Genomic DNA, 26,507 nt, shown 5'->3' with positions numbered 1-26,507 from the left:
AGGAGTGGATGAGGGATGGGATGGGAAGAAGATGGGGTAGCTGGAGGAGGGAAGGGAGAGGGAACTTTGATTAGTATGTAAAATAAAATTGTTTTAAAACTAAAAGAAACAAAGAAAATTTATAATCTAAATAAAAGTGGAAAGTAAGTATTAAATACATAATTAAAAGCATCAAGTTGTGGACTTTTTTTTTTTTGAGCTGCCTCTCTATCATGGTCAGTGATGGAGATACTCATTTCATTCTATATGCCAATCAATTCTTTAAAAGTTTAGACAGGTATACATACCAGCTGACTCAAAGCTTCTACTTAGATGCCTAAAAGACACCTGTAAGACACTGTGTCCAGAAATTAACTTCTTTTTTTTTTCCTAAAACACCTACTGCATTTTCTGTCTTCTCTGCAAGCAGTGGTGAGATTAACCTTTGTGCTTCTCGGTAGAAACAGTTTGGAACCATATGTGCCGTGTGTCTCTACCTCTGGTACAGGAGCACATCTGTTGCATCCATTTTTAAAATAGAGATGGAAATAACCACTGATCTTAAGTTTCTGTCTATGTTAGTTTGGTCCAACTTGCTGTTCCCATTGAACTTGCGAAAGCAAGAGCTGCTAATTGTTTTGCTGCTTTGAACCTTGACTGCCTACTGACATAGTTTTCAATGCTGCAGTGAGTGAGGTCATGCAAACACCAGCAATATTTGATTAGCTCTCTAAAATTACTTCTCATGCCATTCATGGCACAAGCCAGTAGGATTTTCCTTTTTAAAAAAATCGTATTGGGAATATTTTATTTCAATCTTAAATGTTTTTATGAATTACTTCAGAATTTCATAGCTTGCATTTTGAACATGCTCCTCCACCTCCTACCTCCCCCTCTCAGATCTACCTCTCTCTTCATCCATACCCACCTAACTTCATGTCCTCATTTATTTTCTATGAGAACTCCCTAAGTGGAATTAGTGTTGCCTTTATACTCTGGGGTATGTGCTTATCCTCTGGAGCATTTTATACCTACCAGATGCTGTGCCCTCAAAGAAAACTAATTCTCCATCTTCCAGTAGCCATCAGTTACCAATAGCTCCTCAGCTGGAGGTTGGACTTCATTCTAATCTTCCCCTCTGTGCGCTGGGAGTTTTTCAGGCTTGAGCTTTGATGGCTGTGTTCATTCGCTGACAATCACTGTGAATTCCTATGCACAACGGCCTCATTATACCTGGAAGCCTTGGGAGAAGGGGATGACATAGACTTCCCCTCTAGGGCTGAGCATTCCGCTCTCTTTTATTCACTGCACCTTGGGTTTCGGTATTCATTACAATCATCTGCATAAACAAGCTTCTCTCGTGAGATTTGAGATATGCTCTAGTATTACTGTGGGCAAACGGGAAGTCGTTGGGAATCAGTTTAATACTATGTCCCACTAGCACAGTAATAGTCATAGACTTTCCCCTCAGAGCTATGACTTGTCTAGTTACAGGTTGTTGACTCTGAAACTGTGCCAGGAAGGAATTCTTCCTGTGGGACAAGCCTTGAATCCACCCAGAGAGTGGCTGGTTACTCCGATAACATTCATGTCACTAGTCCCCATGAGTCAATCATTCTTGTAGCTCACAATATTCAATGATTTTTATTAATGTATCAATGTATTAGCATTATGCAATACCATTTTACCTTCAGATAATTTCTTGTTCTCTTTAGTGTGTATCATGCCTTCCTAAGGTATGAGTAACTGTTAATTATTTGTGCAACTTGAGGATTTTAGAATAGAATTTTTCTATGAGCTGCATTGCACTATATGTTGTTATGGGCCTTCCTTACTGAATCATTCCTGCACTAAAATAGAAGTGTGTGTGTGTGTGTGTGTGTGTGTGTACATTTGCACACATGCATGTGCACGAGCATGCATGTGTAAGTGCTAATATATTATGCCCCTTTCATTTAGCATATGAATGAGGGAATCTCGCAGGGCACAGGTTAAGTTCCCTAGAATATGAAGAATACATGCCAAATAGCTTCCAACGTAACATATCTAATTTCAAAAGGAGAAAAAAATACCACAAATGCCTAGTTATGAGAAAATTGACACAAGAAATTTAAAAGCTTCTTTTTAGAAACTGTTGCTCATGAGGAATGCTCAGCAGATACAAAGAAAAGAATCAAATCTCTAAATTGTGTAAATGAAAGTTATCAGAAAAATAATACAAAAATGATTGAAGAGATAGGAGAAGAAACTAGAGTGAAGAAAAGGGGCATGTGCGGGGGGTCATCTTTCCTTTTGTCCTTGGTAGCCACCTGCCAGAGAGGGGAAAACACAGATGAGGCGACAGAATCTTTGGCAGCCATGAGCAAGAATGGAGACAGACCTCCAGGAGACAGATGTTGGTAAATCCGCTCGGTTTTATTCCAGAGTATAAGGAATATATAGAACTGGGGAGCCTGGGGACAAACCCTAATTTGCATTAAGTGGCATGCTCCCATCACACGACTTGGTATGTGACAGTCGTGTCCTATGGCAGAGTTCCTAACACAAGTCTGTTGAGCAGGAATCTGTGCCAAAGGTCAAGCTAAAGATGAATCAGGCATCTGGTTTAGAGACAGCTTTTAGATAAGGACAGTCCTCCAGGTCCAGGGACATCCTGCAGATAAGGACAGGTAGAGAGCAGGAAGCTCTGCTGAAGGGAGGGAGCTCCATTTTGCCAAGCTATGAGATAAATTGCTTGACCATAAGGAGACTGCAATCTCTGACCAGTCAGTAATATCTTCCAACCCAGCCACCATAGAAGTAAATTCCTATTTTTACTTACAGGTTTCCCTAAGTCCCCTTGCCCAATTCTCCCACAGCTTTTGATTCCTGCTTTTCAATTTAAAGATTACCTGTAAGATTTCTGCAGGTTTGATATCTTTATTTATCTCTTCTTTCACCGATGAACTAAATAGTTCTCATTAGGAAACTTACAATCTAGGAGACACTTTCTTAGTGATGAAGAATACAATGAGGAGAAGATAGACATGGTCTCTACATTGCTAGCATGGCTCCTAAGAAAATACATACACTAAATGATTATTTTAAAGGCAGTAATTATGCAAAAGAATGCTCTTGGCTGAGTGAGTCAGTAGTCTCTAGCCCATCAAGAAGTTTAATACAGAACATGTCCTTTGCTATAACTTGACTTTATTTCCACCGCTGTCATCCCAAAAAAGCTCCCTCCATCTCCACCACCTCTTTCCCCTAACCTCTACCTCTGCCACATTCCTCCCAACAACATGTACTAGCCTGGACTAATTACAGAATAAATAAATATATAGCCTCTCTGCCTAATTTTCTTCTAGTGCTCAAAAATGTCTCATTTTCCAATTTTTCACCTTTTCCTCCTAACTTGGATAAGCTCCTTCATTTCTGTAGAATTTCATTTTCTCCATCTACAGAAGGAAGATATTATCAGACTCATGAGTTTTTTGTGAGGATAAAATGAGATGAGAGTATTTCCAAAAGTGTGATATGCTTCCGATAATACAAGGCTAACATTTCTAGTAAGACACCAAAATGAAGAGGTACTTACACTTCCCTGTTTATAGCTACACTATTCAATTGCTGAGTTATGGAGCAGCCGAGATGTCCGGCAACATAAGAATGGAAAAAGAAAACATGGTACATATACACAATACAACTTTATCCAGCTGTAAAGAAAAATGAAACCATGAATTTTGAAGGAAAATTGCCGGAGTAGATTATTGTGAAGCAAAATAAGCCAGTCTTAGAAAGACAATTACCTCATTCAAAATATGGATTTACATTTTATCTATATTGTATTTATGTTTCTAGGGCATGAAAGAAGGAGGAAGAGATCTAAAGGAATGGGAAGTAATGAAGAGAGGGTAATGGGATACACACAACATGAAAGTAGATCAGTAGAGTAGTTGAGATGTAGCAAGGTAACCATAGAAAAGAGAGATAAATTAAAAAAAATAGCACACATATATATGCTACACTTTAACTTTCTTTTCTATGATTAAAGGCCCAGATAAAGCCTACTATTTTTCATGCTGACTTTAACAATAAATAAGCACTTGAACTTTGATAGAAATTATTAATGCAACTGTAGCTGAAGTATATTATCAATTTCCTTTTCAATGGACATTTATTTTGATTTGCATTTTAATATTAATGACTTTATACTATTTTCTTCCTTATCCTGATGGTGCCAAGTTAGCTTCTAAAATAATTTATTTAAATGTCAAGCATTAAGCCAGATTCAGACGAACTACTATTGTATGTTTTCAGTTCATTTGTGGTTCCTAGATTTTATGTATAGTCAGTCTTAAGATGTGTGTGTATGTGTGTGTGGTGTATGATGTAAAAGTAGAATCAAAACCATCTAAAGGAGCAAAGAAAATTAGCTTAAAAGGGAGAGAATGAAAGTGTAGTGTGAAAATTTTCAAGTGTAATGTATGCCAGTATGGAAAATCCCTTATAATGCATAGGAGAATGGAAAATTTATATATATATATATATATATATATATATCACACATATATATATATCAAAAGTCTAAAATATAAGTAATAAGAAAGCAAGTCGATGCAGTGCTCCGCTGCGGGTCTCTGCCTCTGTTTCCATCAGTTGCTGGATGAAGATTCTATGGTGATATTTAAGATATTCTTGAGACTACAGGGCAAGGCCAGTTTGGGAAGCCTCTCCTCTGTTGCTTAGGGTTTTAGCTGGGGTCATCCTTGTGAATTCCCAGGAATTTCTCTAGTGCCAGGTTTCTTGCTAGTCCCAAAATGACTCCCTCAATCAAAATATCCCTTTCCTTGCTCTTATCTCTGTCCTTCCTCCATCTCAACTATTACTGTCTCTTATGTTCTCCTGGTCCCCCCCTTTCTTTCCTCCTCTTCTCCTTCCACCCTCCTTTCTCCCCCCACCCACATGCTTCCAATTTTTTCAGATGATCTTGTTATTTCCCCTTTCCATGTGGATCTATATATGTTTTACTTAGGGTTCACCTTGTTACTTAGCTTCTCTAGGATCATGAACTATAGGCTCAATATCCTTTGCTTTACAGCTCGTATCCACTTAGGAGTGAGTCCATACCATGTTCATCTTTCTTGGTTTCCTCACTCAGGATGGTTTTCTTCTAGCTCCCAACGTCCAGCTGAAGAGTGGGATGGGTGAGAATATGAGCAAAGAGGTCAAGACCATCATGGGGACCCACTGAAACAGTTTACCTGACCTAATGGGAGCTCACCATCTCCAGCCGGACAAGGAAGGAACCAGCATTGGTCCAAACTAGTCCCTCTGGATGTGGGTGACAATTGTATGGCTGGGGCAGACTGTGGGGCCACTGGCAGTGACACCAGGACTTATCCCTACTGCTTGTAGTGGTTTTTAGGGAACCTGTTCTCTTTGGATGGATACCTTACTCAGCCTAGATACAGTAGGGAGAAACTTGGACCTTCCCCAAATGTGCCTTTTCCTCTCTGAGGAATGAATGGGGGATGGGGTGATAAGTGGAGGGGATGGGAGGACGGGAGGGAACTGGAATTGGTATGTAAAATGAAAAAAGATAGTCTGTTTTCTTTTAAAAAATAAAATAAATTTAAAAATAAAATAAAGAAAGGAAGTCAAAGGAAAAATGTAAAACTAAGTAAACTCTAAAAGGGATAGTATATAAATATATCCCAATAGGGTAATGCTAAATAAAATAAGAGGAATCGATGTCCTGAACTTATCTGAAGATATTAAATATGATTTTAAGGCAAGGTTCCCTCATTTAGTGTGAAGACTCTTAATAATCTTTCGCCTCTGCTTCTCATCAGCCTTCAAAGATATGACATATGAAGTGATTATAAATTTCTTACAAACTTTGTATATTATTTAAGCTGGAGAGGGTGCAATTAATACCCAGCATATTTTCAGCAACACTCTCTACGGTTGACATTTGCGCCGATGATTTCAACAGCTGCTGTTTCTGTTTTATGTAGGTGGCAGGATGGAAAATTAAATGAGTTGTATGTTTTCGTTAGCAGGTTTTTGTGTAAGAAAATGAAAGGGTTTTTTTAATTTATTTATGACTAGATTGTGTTTATTTATTTATTTGTGGAGTATCCAGTTCTTATGGAAGATAAGGAATTACAATACAAAAAATAAATGAGTTTGCAGGCCACATCTCAACAAGTGCTCAAACCCTCACAATGTGTGCTTTTCGAAGCACTTTGAACCTGCCCAGGGATTATCTCAGAGGCTATGAAGACCATTCTGAGGTTCAGCATGAGTGAGGGATGATATTGAATGCTGCATTTGTGTATGGGAGTGCCTTTAGGCTTTTGAGAGTAGCATCTATTTATAAAGTCACACTCATGCTCTTGCACAGTTATTACTAGTGCTACTATTCTGTTACCTGAAAACTATATATTGAGTTCCTACTATGTGCAAAGAACTATGTAGACTTCTGAAGGTATAAAGAATAACAATGGTATGATGGCAGTAGTCCACAGCTCAATATAAGTGATTAATGATTGTATAATGGTGACTTTGGATATCTTAGAATATATAGTATGAAATAGCTTGTATTGCTATGAATTTTATAATACTTTATTATAAGCAAGGTATGCATGCTTATTAAGCATTAAAACTTTTTGTGTAGGCTAAGCTCATAACGGTTTGGGGGCTAAGTTGGAATCACGCTACCATGACTTATTTGTGTTTATACATAGTGAGTGTTGTAACTGCGAGCTCTTGAGTTAACTGTGGTGTCCCTAGAATACAAAAAGTGCTGGGGTAAAAATGATGACTCCTGCTGCTCTTAAGCCAGATACTTGACCTTAGCTTTCCTTAAAGACTGAAATAGAAGACTCTGAATAAAACTTTAGAGAAACAGGAAAGATTCTCTTGAGTGAAAGTGATTCTAAAAAATTTCATTTTCCAGCCCCAGAATATCTAAAGGAAGTCAGGCTTTTGTTGTGTGTTTAAAGAAAATAAATAAATTCATTATAATAATAATAGTGCAGAGAGAGGCTGCCAGGTGTAAGGTTAACAAGCAGCTAATTGTGGACTAGTGAAATCTCAGGGTATCTGTCAGGCAGATGTACACAATTTTCCCAGTGCAACATCTGTGTTACTGAACATCTTGGGAAATGTCAAGACCAGCCTCAAGTAGAGCTCCAAATGAGAGTGTGTGGGCTTGGAGAAATGACCTGAAAGGATGAGAACAGCAGGAACAGACCCCTAAGACAGTAAGAAAACAAAAACAAAGAACAGCAAAGTGTGTTTTAAATTAAAATCCCCCCAAAATATAATACAATAACAATTAATCTTAAAGGAGAAGTAGAGTATCTAAAATAAATACATATATACTAATTCCTTAAGAATAAGCACGGTTACTAGGCTTGGGAGTGTCCTTATTATCCCAGTGCTAATAGAAGTAAAGGGAGGAGATTTATGAATTAAAGGCCAGCCCCAACTATACAGTAAGTTCAATTCCATACTGGGCTACAGAGTATGACCTACCAAATACCACCTAAAACAAAAGATCAACAACAAAAATCAACCCCAAAATATCATTTTTTAAAAGGCCTAATTCAGGTGATTAATGCAAGGTTTAAAAAGGTACAAAATAGAAACTAAAATTAGGTAGCATAGGTAACCAAATTATTACTACAGGATATGATGTAGAAGAAAATGGGAGTTATAGGAAGCCATTAGACAGGGTGGAAGAGTATGAGGCTTAGATAAAGGGAATGATAAAAGTGAGAGAGAAGATATTTTAAGAAGAGCAACAACTGAGGCTTTTAAAAACTAGTAAGGAGTTCAGTGAATGGTTCAGGATGGGCATGACACTCGTCCAAGTGTAATGACCTGAGGATCTGAGTTCTTACATGAATGCATAGCAAATATGGTGGTCAGTGTGTAATTCCTGTACTCAGGAGTGACAAGGAGACAGGGCCTTCTCTGCAACAAGCTAGCTGCCTAGACTAGCCAAATGAGCTAGCTCAAGTTCAAGCGAGACACCCTGCCTCAGTACATGGAGTGAAAAATTAGTAAGGAAGATACCCATTGCCTAACTCTGGCCTCCATGTGCCTATATACCTGCACACACTGAGCCCACCCACACACCTGAGAATGAACATACATACGTGCTCACCACACACAAATACCCCTACAGAAAAATCTGATTAAAGAAAAATCATGAGTTAAAAACAAAATATTTTTAAAGAATAGAAATGTTACATGAATTAGAAAAGAATATTTCTTGGAGCACCGTAATTAGACTGATAGCCTTGCATCATAAAAATTAATGCAGTGAGACATTGTGACATAGTGTATGTTCAGAATGCTGAGGAAAACTGACGGTAAGTTTAGCAATCACTACCTCTACTATTATGCAAGCTTAAGGTGAGTATAGACGGTGTAGGGAAATGCTAAATGACTGTGTGTTTAATTACCATAGAAATTTATTTCCAAAAGACTATTAAAAGATGAACATTAATAAGAAAAAATTAATCCAAATAGAAGGATGGAAGTGGTAAAATAAAGAGAAAATCGATAGCTCGTTGGGGGTGATTGTGAGAAAAGTTTGTTAGTAAAAATTTCTTGCTGGAGACATTGAGAGCATGAAGGGCTGACTTGATAGTGGATGAAGCCACAATGTCAACATAGATTAAAACCTCTCACAATGATAACACAGGAAGCTGGGCTGCAATAGAAGCGCTCAGCTGCTCAGTGAATGGACTGTTGAGATCACGTTTTAGTATTTACTAATAAACATAGCTAATGTGATATTGGTACAAAAATCCCAGATCAATATAAAAGGACCCTAATTTCATACACCCATATGATCTAGACATATGACTTTGGGCTAGGACATGATAGTGAGGACAAGGAACAACATTTTAAATATCAAAACAGTAAATAAATCTGGCTGTGAATAAAGAGAAAACATAGATTCTTACTTTTTGCTAAGTTGAAAAATGAACGGGAACATCATGTTGAAAAGCCCAAGTTTGCGTTATCTATGAGAAAACAGTATCCTTTTAGATTTGGAAAAGGAAAGCATTTTTAAATACAAAAATGTACAGACATTAAAAAAGCATACATGAATTTCTGTACAGTTAAATATATATGAAGGCTTGGGTTAGTCAAGTGTGAAGTAAATTAAAGAATGAGAGCAAATATCAAGACTGAATGAACATACAGAGGACTAAGGGCCGGAATACTAAATACTTCCATAAACCAATAGGAATGTAACTCTGTTTTAAAGTGAACAAAATCAAAGGTTCTAAATTTCCCCAGGAAGTACAGATATTCATCAAGAATGAGCACCAAGCTTAGTGGTTGAGCCCTTACCTGGAACGCATGAGGTTCTGGGTTGGATCCCCTGCTACACACCCATGCATACAGAGCACACCACAGCAAGACTACAAATAGTCACATGTATTGGACCATACCTGGTTAGACTGTCATCTAAAATACATGACACATAAAATAATAATGAAAATATGAGAGCACATGTTAGTGAGCTAAAATGAAAGTTGATCAGAGTCAGCAATCACCAGCTATATTTTGAAGCATCTAAAAAATCCTATGTACCTAAAGAGATGGTGCAGAAATGCTTATGGAGAATTAGTTTTAGATTTGAAGTAGAATATAGTTGGGTGAGGAGACTGAACCATATTTAGAACACATTTCTATAAAAATATTTTGAAAAAAATGATGGCAAAAATAAAAATATTTTAAATCTATAAAGTTGATTGGTGGAAATTATAATTATATATTAGCATGCCATTATCAAATATTTAAAACAAAAGACTGATGAGAGAGTAACACATCACAGAAATAGTTCTGATAATTTTGAGAGCTGAAAAATATTAGCTCACTTGTCATCAGTCAATGGAATTATCTGAATAACTCAAATTTTTTCACACTTGTCCATAACTGATTGCGTCTTTGGTACAGAAATACTTCTGTGCCTGGGTGAATTGGTTCAAACTGACATTGGGGTGCATGTAACTTCATACTGACCGTCATTTCTGTTGATGACTTAAAAATGAAAAAAGTCTTAGATCCTTCATTTATTTTTAAAAATTTAAATTAATTCAATATTAATTACTGTGTTTTCACTGCTAGTTTTTGTTACTAGTTTTATGTCATATAGAAACTGAAAAATGCCTATTTTCTCCTGGAGTCTCCAAGGCACGAATACAAATCTAACGGAGCCTATTCTGCACTGAAACTTATTTCTTTGTGTGTCGCTGACCCCAACTGCATTGTGCTTCATGAGAGGAGCAGTTGTGTTATATTTCTTTAGCAGTTCCTAGCATTTGGCTTGTAGTTACGTCTCAACACATTTTGCTGGCACCGAGTCATTCACCTTTGTAATCACACAGGTGATAATGTGTATTGCTTCTCACAACTTTTGCATTATTTATTTCATAATAAAAAGGTATGTAGATCCAAATATCTTCCTTCTACTCCATCCAGACAAAACTTATATCAAGATATTGTCATTTCTGTGAGTAGAAAGTAAATATGTTTATCATCTTTTACTTGCAAAGTTTATAATGTATATTTTATACTTGCTGTTACTAATTGGCTAACGTCAAATGCTAGCCATAGGCTATCATTTACTCATATGAAATGTGCAAAACACCAGACAAAAATGTGTGTAGGAGTTTCCCTTTTTTATTTGTTCATGAAGATGCATTCTCTCAGGTTTAAAAGTGTATCTAAGTAGATACTGATATCTAAGGATTAGTTTCTTATTCTGCTTTTAAACTAATTCTTTAGTGTCTAGATAACAATTTTTAAATGTCACTAATATGCCAGGCAGAAAATTGTAGGTGTGGAATACCAAATGTCTTGATTTAAGCATTCCATTGACCTTGGGTATTCATGCAGAGGAATCACATAGTTATATGTGTGTGTATAGAGATTTGTTGAGGTATGAACCCAACACTGCTTGTAAAATTTCATGTTGAATCTCAAACGCAGCTGTAACTGGGAGGCTTCTGCCAGGTGAAAGGTATTAATGGTGAAATTGCGAAGGCAAAGGTCTGTCCAGGTGGTAATCATATGCACATGGAAAGTGTCAGAACTCTCTGTCTTCCTGCGGCTACAGTGCGGCAACTTATTTATCTCAATCAGGGGAGCAATGGGTAGAGACAATTAGGATTAACTGTAGGCAGCTGCCATCCTGTTTGTGTGAGATGCGTATGTTCCACGACAGCCCAGGAAAGATGGTTATGTAAAAATGGCAGTGAATATACTCAGTTGACATTATATTCCTCTTGAAGCTGAAAACTTACAGTATCCTACTGACTTCCAGTCTTCCTGACTCTTTTTTCTACTCTGTCATAGATACACATAAAGATAAATTTATGTCATCTACATGTTGATGAGCACGTGTAATGCAAGCGTGTACCCTGACAACTAGTGGCTTTCACCGTATTTACATTTTGTTCCTCCAACTGTCTACTTAAAGACCACTAATTACTTTTAAGTTTTTCAGCTAAATCTAAGGTGGTAGGCAGCATTTATTTTCCGAAGGATCCCATTCTGGAAAAGTGAGTACAGCCTTCAAATCAAACGTGTGGAGAAGGTAATTAGGGGCAGCAGAACAGAAAAATCAGTAAATAAAATAGACAAATACTAAATATCTTGTCCTACTCCTGTTTCCATAATTTAAGAAAGTTCAGATTTATAGGAAAAATGCAAAAAAAAAAAGATTGTGCAAGCTGGTATCCCCCTCAAAATAAGTGAAGAGCCTTTGTTTCACTTTAGGGTATTTATCAGTGGCGTGACACTTAGTAACTTCTCTAACTCTCTATCATCTGATTCCATCTTAAAATGTTACAAAATAATATTTTAATTTTACACATTAATTTAAGGTGGCTATCCTCCACCTAGCCTTCAATATCCTGTGCTTTTTTTCTCTCTCTCTAAATACTATTTTAACTCCAACATGGCTTGAGCGAGCTCATGTGCAGGAATAATGGATCCTTTTGGCATCACAGCAACAGTGGGTTAGCTGTGGTCCTGCGGGGGAGCTCTTTGAAACCTAAGCAGGTGCGATCATGCATTTATTTGTTGACTCTCTGTGGCACGTTTCCTCCACCGTGTAGAGGGTGTAATGTGGAGAACTCTACACTGGGGTTGCCTAAGAGTGTCAAAAGGAAATGAAAGGAAAACAGTGCTTGTAGGAACTGAGCACACAGCGCCAAAGAAACAGCTCTTGGCACAACCCAACCCTGGGTAGCAGGTAGGCATGCCAAAGAAGGTTGAAGGAGTCAGGCTACCCTGAGGGGCCCAGAGTTAGCTTTTTAAGATTACTGAATCATTTCACCACAGCAATAGAGTTCTATTAAACTCTCACATATAAAGACCCACAATTAGATTCAAAGCACAGAACAGGGCCTTAAGAACCATCTACCCAGTTTATTTAATGTATACACTAGCCAGAGAGAACAAATAGTTAGAAACAAAATCAAAGGTCAGAAACACAATCCTGCATTTATTTCTTCCATAACTATGTGGGGCATGTTCTAGGCATACAGTCCCCTGGGACGTGAATAACAACCCATACTGCCTGGTTCCACCTCCTGTTGCCTCAAAGGTGTCCAACATTTAACAGTCTACATTCTCGGTTGACAGCAATCCCAACCCCTTTGAGGGGAAGACCTCAGCCACCTCATACAGATCTATTACTGGCAGTGTCTTTGCTGAGAGAAGGGAATTCTCTTCCAAGGGTTTGCAGTTGTACTAGCTGCCTTTGATTCATACGTGCTTATAGTGCCTGTCTTCCAGGTCAGCTAGGAAAGGCTTGATGGATGGGGAGACTATGTATCTGTGTGTTATCCTTTACTGCAATTGGCAGCCAGCTTAAGCAATATCTTTCACTGGGGGGAAACACTGTCTTTGAAAATTGACTTTACCCTAAAAGTGCCTGGCTTGATAGTTGAAACTCTAATAAGATAACTGAAGTTGGAAACCTTTCCTGTAAGAGTCAAATGGGAAATTTCTTCAAAGAAACAGCGTTCAGGAGCTGCCATATTAGTCTGCCCTTCCCCAGGTGATAGCACAAAGGCGAATTGTCCCTTTAAAACAGGATGTCACTGCAAGAAGAGCTAGAGGAGGGGGACTAGTTTCAAGGCAGCATTAAGTTACTTCCCATATGCCAGTTCCCATACTAAAAATACTTCAAACTAATGACTTGGAGACTAAGGACCTTCACTGAGGCATTTGGAATGACATGTCAGTCTAATAACTTTGCCCTTTGTCTTGGGCCAGTCTCCTAAGAAGTAAACTTCCTCTATTGCAAGCTGTGGACAAGGATGTAACTTTGCTTGGACCAGAGTAGTTGAAAATGGGGAAGCAAAGGAGGCGTTTTCTAGTCATCTTAGTGGTCATCTTGGATAACCTGATTGGGATTTGGGCTCCAGGGACACCTGTTTGTTCCCCCAGGGCCAGAGCCGTAGCGCTCCGCCTCTCCCTCGTGCCCAGTCACTCTGGCATTGTCTGGTACACCTGTGAGACTGTGTGAACGTCTCTAGGTGGCCGCTGCCTTCAGCACGTATTGTCAAAACAGAGGGAAGTCAAACAGCCAAGCGAGGCGTGCAGTTGAAGTGAGAGCCGGAGGTGTGCTGCCTCTGTGGAGTTAACCGCGGCTTCCCTTCCTTCTCACACACATGGAGTTTGGAGCTGAAGAACCGCAGCCCGACACTTAGCCAAGTGGACGTGTGTGAGCCGGCTCTGAAGGCTGCTCCGCCGCCTCTCCCGGACCTCCTGCTGGCGGGATGTAAATATACCTGCAGACCGGCCAAACAGGATTGCCTCCCCCCACACCAACCCCTCTCTCCTCCCACCCTCTCCCTGGCTAACCAGCATGAGAGGATCGGAGAAAGCAACAGTCCGCAAGTGACAGCTCCAGCCGGATTCCGCTCGGCTCAACCTCCGTGGGAAGTTGATTGTGCTGAGGCTTTCATTGTGAATCTCCGTTGGCATCGCTATGTTTGCCTCGATCTGGTATGCCAAGAAGCTGGGTCGCAGGTTCGTGCACAATGCCAGGAAGGCGAAATCAGAGAAGGTATGGAATAAGTGGTGGTGGTGGTGGTGGGGGGGGATCGCCTTACGGATGTGCCAAGCGCCTGCTCTGGGCTCTTGGTCTGAATACAGACGCAGCAGCCTTTATTAGCTGGTTGTGAGAACCTGGCTCACACTGGGAATGTGGTCCATGGCACTCAGGAAGGGGCAACTCTTAGAGCCTCGTCCTGGAGGGAGGGGGGAACATTCAGGGTTGATCAGGATCCCTGGCTATTCCAACTGTTTGCCCAAAGCCGCGATTGATAGGGTCTCCACAGAGTCAAGGATTCCCTGGCATTGCATCGGATTCTAGCAGGGGAGCAGCTGCAGTCTGTGCTTGTTGGGGGAGCTCAGTAGTAAACTTGTTGCTGTACTGCATTATTTTTATTACTGTGATCTTTGGTTCTGTGGGAGCATTATAAATATCCGTGTCTTTCTCTAGTACATGCGTTCTAGCCTGTGTCCTGGGAGACTTACAGTAACACACACCAGACCTCACAGGACTGCTTGATATTGTTCCCACTGAAAAGAAATCTTCAGTACAAAAGTGTTTACAAGGAACATGGATTCTATGTTCAACCGGCTCCCGGTCTCCCTTTAGAGAATGGCTTTGTAGCTCTTGGATTTTGCAGAATGAGTTTCCAGATCATCTCCGTACAGATTGACCCCCTTAGTTTTGTTTCTCTAAGAAATTAAGATGGCCTGCACAGTCCCAAGGTACATCACAAACCTGAACATGACAGAAGATACTGGTTTGCATCTTTGATTTTTCCAGTGCTTTCTGAGACACTGGTCAAAAACTGCCACATCTTGGAAATCAGTATCCCATTTGGTAGGTGCTGGGGAAACTTCCAGCAAACCTAACAAAATCTTGTGCAAACCCACATTGTCTATACTACTCTGAGGATGTTATTTTTAGCCCAGATCCCTTCCACCTTTTATACATTCCTGAGACTGACTCGGGATGGCTCTCGGGGTCTGTGGTACTGTTCTTCCTCTCAACTAAGAAGATGCCATAGCTATAACATTTCATTTGTTCTGTCAGAAGAGAGTGTTGATAAAACTCAAGAACCCAAGGTAAACCAAAAGAGGATTACAATGTAAAAAGAGCAATGTCTTTTCCCTTAAGGGCTGTAGCCTTTAATGGTGTCAGGATCCAAATGCTGTCTCATGATAGCCAGCTTGTTCTTCATTGACTCTTTTGGTGAAGAAGGGGTGGGAAGGTTTGGGGTAACATAGGTCCCTTCCACATTTTCTATGTCATAAACTGCAGACTTACCATGTTCCAAGACATTTGGTTAGGGGTTTTGTTTATGTGCTTCTCAAGTAATTTTTAAGGAAAAAGACTTATGAGAAAAAAAAAAAACCTACTTAAAATTCTATTAGAGTACTTTTTTTAAAAAAAAAGAAAAGTGTTTCCCCCCCCATAAAAATTATAGGCTATATGGATAACAAGGCTCTGAAAGGCACTGGCACTGGGGATAATGCCTTCTGGCTAATTAGTATGCAAAGAAAAGTTGACTCTTCCAATGCCATTTAATTCAGGTTTGGACCTGAATGTGGGGACTAGCAGCTGTGTGTGCAGGACTTGAAAGGCTGTTAATCTAACAGTGTCTTGGGCTCAGCTTTGCCAGTATATGAAGATGGTAGCAAGGGGCCTCCGAATGTCCTCTTCGTTTGCAGACCGTATAATGACTAGAACAGGCAAGAAGACATCGGGAGTGAGGCTAAAGGATTTTCCTTCCTTATCTTACTCAGAGGGCAAGATGCGTTCAGGTCAGGATATCAGCACCAACTGAAGTTCTGCTGTCAAATTGGTAAAGACCAAAAAAAAGCAGATTCATGCTTGTGCCCTGTGTGAGCCAATAGGGCTAGGAGGGGCTAATTTCGAACATTAGATGCTGACGTCTCCTAGAGTTTGTATTTTGGGAGTTCCTGGAATAAATTAAAAGATAGGCTTCCTAGAAAAACGTAGCCATTCCGTCAATGCCCGGTGATTGGCAATAGTTTATTGTGCACACTGTAACAAACAACTTCCTGAAACAAATGATTACGAATTAGTATTTTCTGCCCAGAGCTCAGTAGCAAGCACACCTTGAGAAGGAAGTTGACAAATAGTGCCACAGGCTGCAACAGCTAAGGAGGTAAATCTGGATTATGAAAGGGTGATCATTTTACTATCCTTTGTGAAGTGTGCCTCCTCCCCGTATAACCAGCCAGTCCACACTAACCCTGGTCCTTTTATCCTATGTTATCATGCAGATTTGAACTTGATAGTATTTTTCTCAAGATGAGGATTGATTGAAGAGTTATTTGAGAATATAAAAGCCTAAATGGCATCCTAAAGATACAGTATGCCTTGATTTCTGGTTGTTTAGCCTATTGCTTGACTTCAGTTAAAGGCCAGTACAATACACAAGAATTGGATGATGTCTGTTATATTGTTACATGTTATATCTTATCAATAACCTCTATCTGCACACTGTCCCTCAAGCTGTTTCCTATATGAGATTTAGTTTGACCTTCATATCCTCTAGGATATGCTATTTTTCTAGAATTCTTGAGGATAGATTGGATAGCCCAAGGTTACAGTAACTATCAGTGCTGGGATTTGAACTCAGATCATCCTAAGCCATTTCTAGACTATATTTTTGGATCTCTTGCACTGTCTACCACTCTCATAGCTATCCAGGGTCTCCTAATATGGTCTTGTCCAGATAAATTAAACATTGCTGCTGATCTTGGCCTTCTTTTTTGAATTGGAACTTCCAAAGTCATGAAGTTTCCAGAATCAAAGTGGGTGACTTTTGCAACTCAACTGCCATGCTTCAGATAAAGTGATAATCATCTGAAATAGAGAAGTGCCTGTCCTATTAATGATTTTTCACTTTGTGCCCTTTAGTTGGACAAATGCAGCAAGGTGTTTCTTGGCAGCTATTTTTCTCAATACATAGCTTGTTATGGTCAAATCTTAATAACCTAAACATTGACGTTTGTACTCATCGATCTTCCTTACAGAATTCAAAGATGTCTTTCATAAAGAAGGACTTAAATTTTAGTCAATTATAACTGTGCTTCTCTTTAGGAGTGAGTCAAAGATGTTAGCTAATTCATATTGCTATTTTCTTCCGAAAATGAAAAGCCAAAGACTCTTTGTTATTCTTTCATTGTAAGGATGGTTGCGCGGACCAGTAAATTCTTGAACGAAATTGCCCTAAAAGTGGTAATGTGCTCTCAGAGAGCGTGGTCAGAGCACAGCATCATTGTTCAAGTAGTTATCCCCCCTCGTCTAGATCCCTCGTGATTAGTTGGGAAGCTTGTGTTTCTCTTTTATGCATGTTGTGACCTTTCACCGTAAGTCTCTTAATTTAGACCATTTCCAGATTGCTTTACTCTAAACGGCTAGATGCTACATCCAAGATATATTGAAAATGCAATTTCAGGTCACACAAAAATGCCAGAGTATTGAAGTACTTAAAGTTGTGAATCTTTGTCGATTGTTTTTATTTTCATTTTTATGCATTTCTTACTACTTTGAGGGGGAAAATTGTAAAGTGCTTGCATGTGCACTTAGAGGAGACTAGTATAACATGCTTCATCTACTAAAGGTAACCATGGTAACCATGGATAAACAGAGCCGTGTAAGATAACCTCCAAGTAATATAACAGTCTGAGCCCACTTTTCCTGACGTTAGGCCATATTTACCCTTGAGAACTTTCCCGAAAGTTAGCATACTAGAAATCCCTTTCTTCTTTTCTAAATGCAGCACATTAATTCAGTCTAAACTGAAGCAAAGGACAACCTAGTGATGAGGCTGTCAGCAGTGTGGCCAAAAAGAAAACATTATGACCTTGGTGATCCTGGCAGAATATAAAGAGCATTGGGCTTGGATGGGGACTTAACAGAAGGCATCGGCTAGTCTTGTTCTTTGGCATCCAGCCTGAAGCCAGACATTTGGCTTAGACAACCTCAACGTTCTTATCTGTCAAATGGAACTGTCACCTCTATTTTTTTAAGAATGCTGAACATAGATCTTTTCAGAATAAAAGCAGAATCCTTTCTGTTTGCCATCATGTCTTGCTCCCCTTCTCTGAGCACCTACATTGAGAATCCTAACCTCTAAGCAAATTCCCAATTGCCCCATTCTTTCCACTAGATTTGAAGATTTGGCTTGACCTGTTCAACTAGCTATTTGACCACATCCTAGCTCTAAGGTTTATTAGCTTTAAACTCTTGAAGGGATAGCATCTTTAATGGGAAACTCTATGGCATCACAAGCTCAGAAGGGATGGCCCATCATTCCCCACAACATTGGTTGTAATCACCTTCATGTTTCTGTAATTCCCATCTGATTATTTCAAAAAGGGATATTTACAGCCTTGTTCACCTGATTTGTAGAGCCCCAAAGAATGTTCGCCTAGAACTGTCTTTCATCATGTACTTCTTAGATTGTAATTGTCTACACTTGGGAAAAGATCCATGATTTATTACCCAGACATGAAAAGGAGAGCGAAGAGACCTGCAATGGAGCCTACAGGATACAGCTTCAACTCAGAGCTGTTAAAACATGCAAAGGGCTCCCTTTAGAGGGAAGGGGGTATGGCGCAGCGCTGAAGAGATGCATGCATTTGCTGTAAGGATGAAACGAGTTAGTAAAAGTAAATTTCCAAAAGCTAGCACTTTCCATCTGATTGCTTTTATTTCGTGGACAATAATAATGGTAGTGCTTAGGGAAGTATAATAGTTAATGTTAAACCTATCATTCATGTTTTTTGGTACAGATAGAACTCATTTGGCATTTTGGATCCTTCACTGTATTTAGCAAGGTAAATCAAGAAGTAAAATGCAGATGAATGCTATAATAGTGATATATAAAAAGCCAAAACTCATAATAGAGCCTTGTTGATTGGAGAAGAGAAATCATAAAAAGACTTCTAGACTCTATTCTCTCTCTCTCTCTCTCTCTCTCTCTCTCTCTCTCTCTCTCTCTCTCTCTGTACATAACATAGTGGAATAATGGCCAGTGCCTAATGACTTCATGCTATAGAATTTAATTATGTAGGCAATCCTTTGTAGATCCATATACTCTGATCTAAAAATGTGTTTCATGTGCTATATGTATAGGCTATGTGTATATCCAACAACCTAGATGTCAACTTTGTTTTCCCTATAAAAATACATTTTGAAAAATGATTTCTAAATGCATTACCTGAATTTATCTTAGGCATTAGAAGATATGCCCGGATGCAGATGACCCATAGAAGTCCTCTCTGCATCACAGATTCTCCCCTGCCCATTCTTGTCTGATGCTAGATACAAGAGTGGTCTGACCTGGAGAGAAAAGGGGACAGCTGTCCTCTCTCAGGTCTGTGTCCTGGAGCCTTCGGAGCCTCTGATCCCCAGTCATGAGCAATAAATAGTGTGACTCAGCACCAAGCTTGTGTCAGCCAAGCGGGGGGACCAGAAAGACAGGTGTTCGTCCGGGCTGAGTGAAGCCCTGCAGGTCGCTTCTGCCTCCCCACTGGAAGTCGAGCAGCTGTACCTGCTCTCAGGCCCTCGACTGCTGCTCACCCTAGCACTCATAAGGCATAGCTCTTTTCAGATCAGGAAGGGAAGACAGGAGGAAAGAAAAAGGGCAAGAACCTGTCAGAGGGCTAGAGAACAGGTCGCAAACTCCTGAGGAACTCTTCATAATGGCTGGGTTAATGCCTCTTGATCAGCTACACAAGCACCAGGATGTGTCCTTTACAGTTCTTTATTTCCTGAGTTGATTTTCTCATCAGCTAAAGAAGCTGAAATGTAAGGTGTCGGGAGGCAGGACCAGATCATAATTGATAGGGTAGCTTTCAATGTCAGATGGTAATGACTATAGAGCCTGTGTCTACAGCCATATAGATTTTTATGCTGTGCTCTACGTCTTCCTTGGGGTAGTCAGGCTGCTGTGTAGTCTCTAAACGGCAGCTGAATTCTCACTACAGATTGTTCAGAGACCAGATATAGATAGCCAGACAGACTCACTTGAGTCTTGTTGATAACACTTGGTTTGCAGAAATGTTTATCTGCCCCTTTTTGCTTTAGAGAGGTCTCCCTGTGCTATGTGGTGCTACATTAAGTGATGAAGATGAAACAAGCTCCTTAGCCAGTAGGACTACCTACCCAGAATGCTTTGTAAAAAGAAAAGCTATTCCACTTCCTGTTTGTAAATGCACTGCACGGATGAGTTTACTAGAGAAACGTTCTAACTTTAAATAACGCCTTGTTGCACCCACTAGTTTTGTCTGAGCTACATAACTTCATATCCTGAAACTAACTGCTAAATCTTGAATTACTTTGTCATGTTTGTACCTTTCGCCCAGGGCATCTAACATCTAGAAGTTCCTGAGTGAACTGTACGTGAACCAAGTGTTGCTATGCCTGGATGTCGACTGCTTGAATCCCCTACTGCCTATACGTCCTTGGCTAGTCTGTCTTGGCTTGAGTTTTTCCTCTACATCTAGGTTTCCTCACGCTTTGACATCCTTAGATTTGTTTTAGGTGTGAAACTACAGGATCCTCCATGGAAGGCTTTGCACTCGTTTGGCCTTGTATACCTGTCATCAAGCACAAAGTCGCGTGTTAGGAAAAGCACGTCAAACGAATGTATGCGGAAAGCCTGGAAGTCCCTTAGCTATTCATTTAAAGACTGTAACGAGACTGTACTATCTTCAGAGTGAGAGCACAATAAGAGACCCTGAACTTTTTTTCTTGCTTGCTACATCTTTTCTTCAAGGATAGAGAATAAGAGGCAGATGGCAGTCTGATGTCTGAAGGATTAGTTCTCTGTGTTTCTCACTCCTCTTCATGCCACCGACACCAGAATTGGAAGGACAGTAGCTAGTAGATCAGAATCCTTCTCTGCTACTAGCAATGCTATGTCAAACTTAACCATTCCCAACAGTTTTGTTCCACACGCCTCAAGACACGGGCTTATAGGTGAGCATGAAATCTTCTGCTTTTTCTGAGAAAATTCGTATCCCACTAACTATAGACTGAATTATGTCCCTTGTACATTCATATTTCAAAGTCCTAGTTCCCAGTGACTGTATTTAAAAATAGCCCTTTTTGGAAATAATCACAGTTAAATTATGTTACAATGACAGGGCCCCCATCTGCAGAATTGGTTACTTTCTAAGAAGAGGGAGAGAGAATCATATTCCTTCCTGTGACCTCTGGCACTGACTCAGTAGCTCAATGTAAACCCAGAAAAGCCTCCAAATGAGGACTGTAGGATCACAAGAACCTAAACATTGCTGGAACTCTGACATTGGACTTTCTGATCTTCAAAACAATGCAGACTTAATTTCCATTGTTTAAGTTACTGAATCTACGATACTCTGTTTTGGCAGGACAAGATATCTGAACTACAGTTTCCTACTATCATGGCCATATAGGGTGATATTCAGAAAGGAGTGGTTTGCTACTGCCAAAGTTGGATATCGTCATAAAGGATAAGTAGGTAGCTTAGCTAGTTGAGGGTTGCTTTGGATCAAGTGTGTGTAAATTCTGGAACTCACACAACCTCAACAGGATCAGTTTCCTGTGATCTTTTGAAGAACAAGGGAGGGCAATTAAAAACAAGATAATAAGGGGGAAAAAAGAGGGCATGGTTAGTGAGAGACATGGGTGGTTGCTTTTAGATGATCAGTTTCTCTCTTTTATTTATATATTCCCTTGTCATATTCACAAAGTAAAAATGAATGTTAACTATTCATCCAGCAAACGTGACACTTTTAAAAAAGCACTCATTAAATCTTGCTTTTCTTTCCCTTCCCTACTTGTTACTATACAGCTCTGTTAGTAAGCTTCCCATCTGTCTTTGTTTCTTTTCTGTTCTTGGGACAGAATACCTTGATGAAACCAACTTAAGGGACAAAGGGCTTACTTCTCCTCACAGTTCAAGGGTGCAGTCCCTCATAGTGGGGAAGTCGGAGTGGCAGGAGCTTGAAGGTTGTGTGTGGCAGGTCACCTCACAACCACAACCAGGAACAATGGTGGAAAAGGGTCTCTGCTACATGGCTCCCTTCGCCTACTTACATAATGCAGGATCCCAGGCAGGAATGGTGTCTCCCAAGGTGGGTGGGCAGTCAGGCATGCCTAGAAACCCATTCCTACATGGTTCTAGATTCTGTAAAGTTGACAACAGGAACTACTGCACAGTCTATGTGAGAGCATATGTGGAAGACAATCCACTGAAATGAGAAAAACCTTAAATGGGCTTACTTTTTCAAAAGTTTCAGTTGATCAGTCACTAGCATCCATTGTTTGGGGGCTTAGCACCATAAAGCAGATCATCGTGGAAGAATGCATCGTAAGAAAAGATGCTCACTGCACCGTGGCCAGGAATGGGAAGAGACAAAGAAACAGAGGGGCATAACAACCAAATACATCCTTCAAAGGCAGCCCTCCACTAATCTACTTCCTCCCACTAGTCCCCAACTCCTACAGTTTCAACAGCTGTCCCTTAGTACTTTCAGCTTGAAATCCATCTGCAGATTTGTCCATTGGTGGAATGGTATCCCTCAGGATCCAGGCACTTCCTTAAACACCCATGAGTGAACACTGCTGCACCAGGGACTAAGCCTTCAACCATGAGCTTTTGGGTGACGCTTCTCATCCAAGCCAAAGCAAAATCACTCTGAAGTATAAAGGTAACGAGTAACTCGTAATTGAGCATGGATGAAGAGGGATTTTGACTTTTCACTAGGGTTTGCAGGAGGAGTGGAGAGACTGAGAGTTGTCAGAATCAGGAGGTCAAATCATGGAGATGACTCCTTTTCAGCCTTGTAAAGGTGTCTCATTTGGCAGGAGAGAAATCCATGATTCCTTAGCATGGGAAGAAGGGAAATGAATGCTCTAGGGGCCAAAATGGGTGTCTGGTCCTGGAATCTGGGAGTTGAGGGAATGATGCTTGAGAAGGTATAAGAAAAGGATTTTTTTTTCTTATTCCACGTTGGAGAATCCTTTTAATTTAAGATTTACTTTTCTTTATTTTCTAAGTTTATGGTAGAGGCCATTTGTCACCTTTGTTGCCTCTGCCCTTCACCCATTTTTTGAATTCCTTTTTTGACTTACTCAGAAACAAGAAGACAATTAAAGACTTTAGACCCATATGCAAATCTCACCTTCCTACCACCTGACCCTAGGCACACTAATTATTGGTGCTCTTCAGTACTTCAAACAATAGCAACTATTCTTGCATTGGCTTTTTCTCCTACTGTAAACATGCACATAAATATCAACCCTAGTGTAAAAACCTTAACATCCCCTGCCCACCTTTTTTCCTTTCTATTTCCATACTCAGCTGAGTTCCTGAAAGTGAAGAAGGTAGATTTTGGTGACTTAGTCGTTAATGACACCCTTTTCTCTACTACACCCTTGGGTTTCTTAATGGACTTGCTTCTTTCCCATCCTGGCTTTATAGAATGAAGAGGTGTGTAATTATATCCCTGTTACTAAAAGGAGGAAAATGAGAAGAACACCTTTCTTTAAAAAGTGAATTTGTTACTATACTGTGGGGAAATTTGGGTCTTTAATCCCTTCCAAATAGATATATATTTTTAGATTGTTACAGACTGCCAAGCATTCCCTTGTCCTTGCAAATCTATCCAAGTACATAAGATCATGCTTGAAAGAGCAGTTCTTTATATTTTAAGAGTGTTGAATGAAAGTCCATCACTTCCCCTCTTAAGGGAAATTGTACGTTCTGGATGACTCGGGTACCATGGATAGATGGGCTAACTGCTTTGCAGCCTTACTTCAGTCTTACAAAAAACCAGAAGCATTTCATAGGCTTTCAGAACTAGAATGGATCTTTGAGTCATGGGTGATAACAGCATCATGAATGAAAACTTCCAAGTGGGCTAAGGGTTGCCACTGGGGTGTGACCTTATGTCTTCTGTCTCAGGTAGTTTTCACAGCCATCCCATGTACTAAGTAACATCATGTCTACATTTTCTGCTTGAGGCACTTTAGCTTGAGGCTAAAGGTCAGTTAGCGAGTCCAAAGACACACAGCTAGAAGACTCTAAAGCAAGATGTAGGCGTGGGCAATCTAGACCCAGGTCCACATTCTCAACCACAGCCACTTGCCTCTCAGAGAAAATGGAATTGGGGAATTCTGCTGTCGAGGTATTTCTTGCTACATTTGGGGCAGTTACACCTGCATACTATCAACTCCAAGTTCTTTCTGCATTTGCTTTGAAAGCACTACTCTACAGTATCAGATAAGAAGCAACTGAGCAAATAATGCAATTTTTGGATGGTGATAGTGATAATCATGGTGATATTTTCAGTAAAAAAAAATGACCCATATTCACCATTACTTCAGAGCTTGGTTGAAATAAAAAAAATCATACAACAGGGTGTTGTTTGTAGAAAACTTCCACACCAGTGGTTGCATTAATTGCTACTTTGGCTGTTCCTGCTGTGAACTGAATGGAGTCACTACAGATCTATTTCTTAGAAATAACCGTCTTTAAATTACCTCTGCTCTAGGATACATAGTTTTGAGATTTTTTCTTTGGAGGCAAATATCTTCACTAATCTGTTTCCTTTTTCCATTTTCTTCCAACCACTAATCCATTTTGTTGTTATAACTGGTTTAATGTCTCATATTCAGTCTATAAAGAATCAGGGATGTTACGGGAATTTTTTTTTTGCCTCCTACTCTCTCAGCGTGTAACATTTTGTTAACTCCCCAAGTGTAACATTATGAACATCATGTTTAATTCAAATGCTATCCATTATTTTATAAAAGTTGTGTTTTCTTCGTTCCTAATTCTGAAGTTCCAAGAGCTTGCATGAGACATAAAATATAATTTCTCTTTGTTTCAGTCTTTTTACGTGAGAATTCTTCAAGAAAAGCATGATATCAGTGCACCTGGTGAGGTGACCGTGTTGGCAACTGTGAGCTGTACTGTGATGCCTTTTAGAAAACACATTTAAATACATTTCAGATTAATTCATACTTTTTGCATCCTAGCTTCTTATACTTTACCCGTGTAAGTGCCTCGAGCAATTTCACAGTCATGCTGTATTTTTTTCCCAGTGATTCAAGACTGACTCCAGGAAACTAAAATTAAAGCACATGAGTTATCCATGGCCTTTAAGCCAATTACTGTCCAACAAATGCTCATTCCCCTCAGCAGTGAACGTAGCCTTCACATTTCTATTAATAATACTGGGCAGGAACTTAAAGGGTGTGCAGAAGTGATGGAGCCATGCGCTATCCTGGATCACTGAGTTCAAAACAGGGAAAAGGACGTGATCACAGCAACCCCCTGACAATCCCTGTGCTGTTTTAGCAGTAGAAGCAAGGTGGCACTTTCTCTCCCCTTTTAGGTCTTGCCCAGATATCTTGCCATTTCTGCTGAACAGACAGTCTTGAACTAGCGGATGATCCATGACGACAATGCCACTTGGTATCCAACTGGTGTAAAGCTTTGTTTTCCAACATTGGAATGAAGCACACCTGACTTGATTCTGTTCTTTGGTCACCCATGGAGACAACCATCCATAGTGTCCTTCTCGAAAACACAAATGTCTCAAACTGAAGAAAGTTTTTGGTTTTAATACTTCTGTTAAAAATGAGGCAGGAGAATGGAAGATAAAAGACTACAGTTTCTAGTGTTAGACTTCCTGGATTCAAACCCCAGCAGCACCGCTGTCCAGTTCTGCATGAGATTTGTCTCATGGAATAATTATAGGAGTCAAAATGTATGTATGTATGTGTGTGAATATATATATATATATATATATATGTGTGTGTGTGTGTGTGTGTGTGTGTGTGTGTATATGATATAATCAACATTGTCTAAATGTTCATAAAGAAGAATATAGTTTGACAAGCCATTTAAGCAAAACATTTTGGAGATTAAATGTAATACCTCACTTTTTCTCAAATGATAAATGAAGTCTCCAATGCTCTGACTCTTAGGTTTGATTTTTTAGGACCACTTTGAACAAGTTCATAATCATGAGCTCTCCGGCATCAGAAAACGTGGGTGAACAGACCTCAGGCTTGTTGCAGTAACCTTAGCTTCCCTGACCAATACTTTTGAAAGATGACTTCTGCACTAGGTCTACTGAGAGATGTGAGTCGTTGACTTACGAAACCTTCCTCTCAAGCGTATCTGTCTTAATATCGCCCCAAGAGCCCATCCTCTAAGGAGGTGGAGCGTGGCTGTCTAATTAGCATAATGGATTTCTGTCTTTCTTAGGCACTAGCTCTGCTTTAGGAAAGAAACTGGTACCCATCACCACTAGCTGTGATTTTGCCTGTTTTACTGTGCTCTCTCATAGAGCAACAAATGGATGGAGAAAATTCAAAGCTGTCAGAAGACAGATTGCTTTTGCATTTCTGATGAACATATTTTTGAATGTGTGTGTATTGTATAGTT

General features: G+C 39.8%; 1 protein-coding gene across 23 annotated transcripts in view; it reads left to right on the top strand.

Annotated features, from left to right (window-relative positions):
• The window catches only part of Dlg2 (discs large MAGUK scaffold protein 2), a 1,657,078-nt gene that overhangs the window by 860,887 nt on the left and 769,684 nt on the right, over positions 1-26,507 (top strand). For 2 of the 23 annotated variants that reach the window (XM_075953004.1, XM_075952999.1), the window contains exon 1: positions 13,502-14,074. The exons of the other annotated variants lie outside the window; for them this stretch is intronic. In XM_075953004.1, coding sequence (XP_075809119.1) covers positions 13,997-14,074 — 78 coding nt within the window. In that variant the 5' untranslated portion in view covers positions 13,502-13,996. Of the gene's footprint in view, positions 1-13,501; positions 14,075-26,507 lie in introns of those variants that run through there. 23 annotated transcript variants of the gene reach the window in all.

The sequence above is a fragment of the Microtus pennsylvanicus genome, chromosome 18 (assembly GCF_037038515.1).
Source record: "Microtus pennsylvanicus isolate mMicPen1 chromosome 18, mMicPen1.hap1, whole genome shotgun sequence".
Classification (NCBI taxonomy): Eukaryota; Metazoa; Chordata; class Mammalia; order Rodentia; family Cricetidae; genus Microtus; species Microtus pennsylvanicus.
The sequence above is the reverse complement of the archived record's forward strand: the minus strand, read 5'-3'. Positions and strand labels throughout refer to the sequence as shown.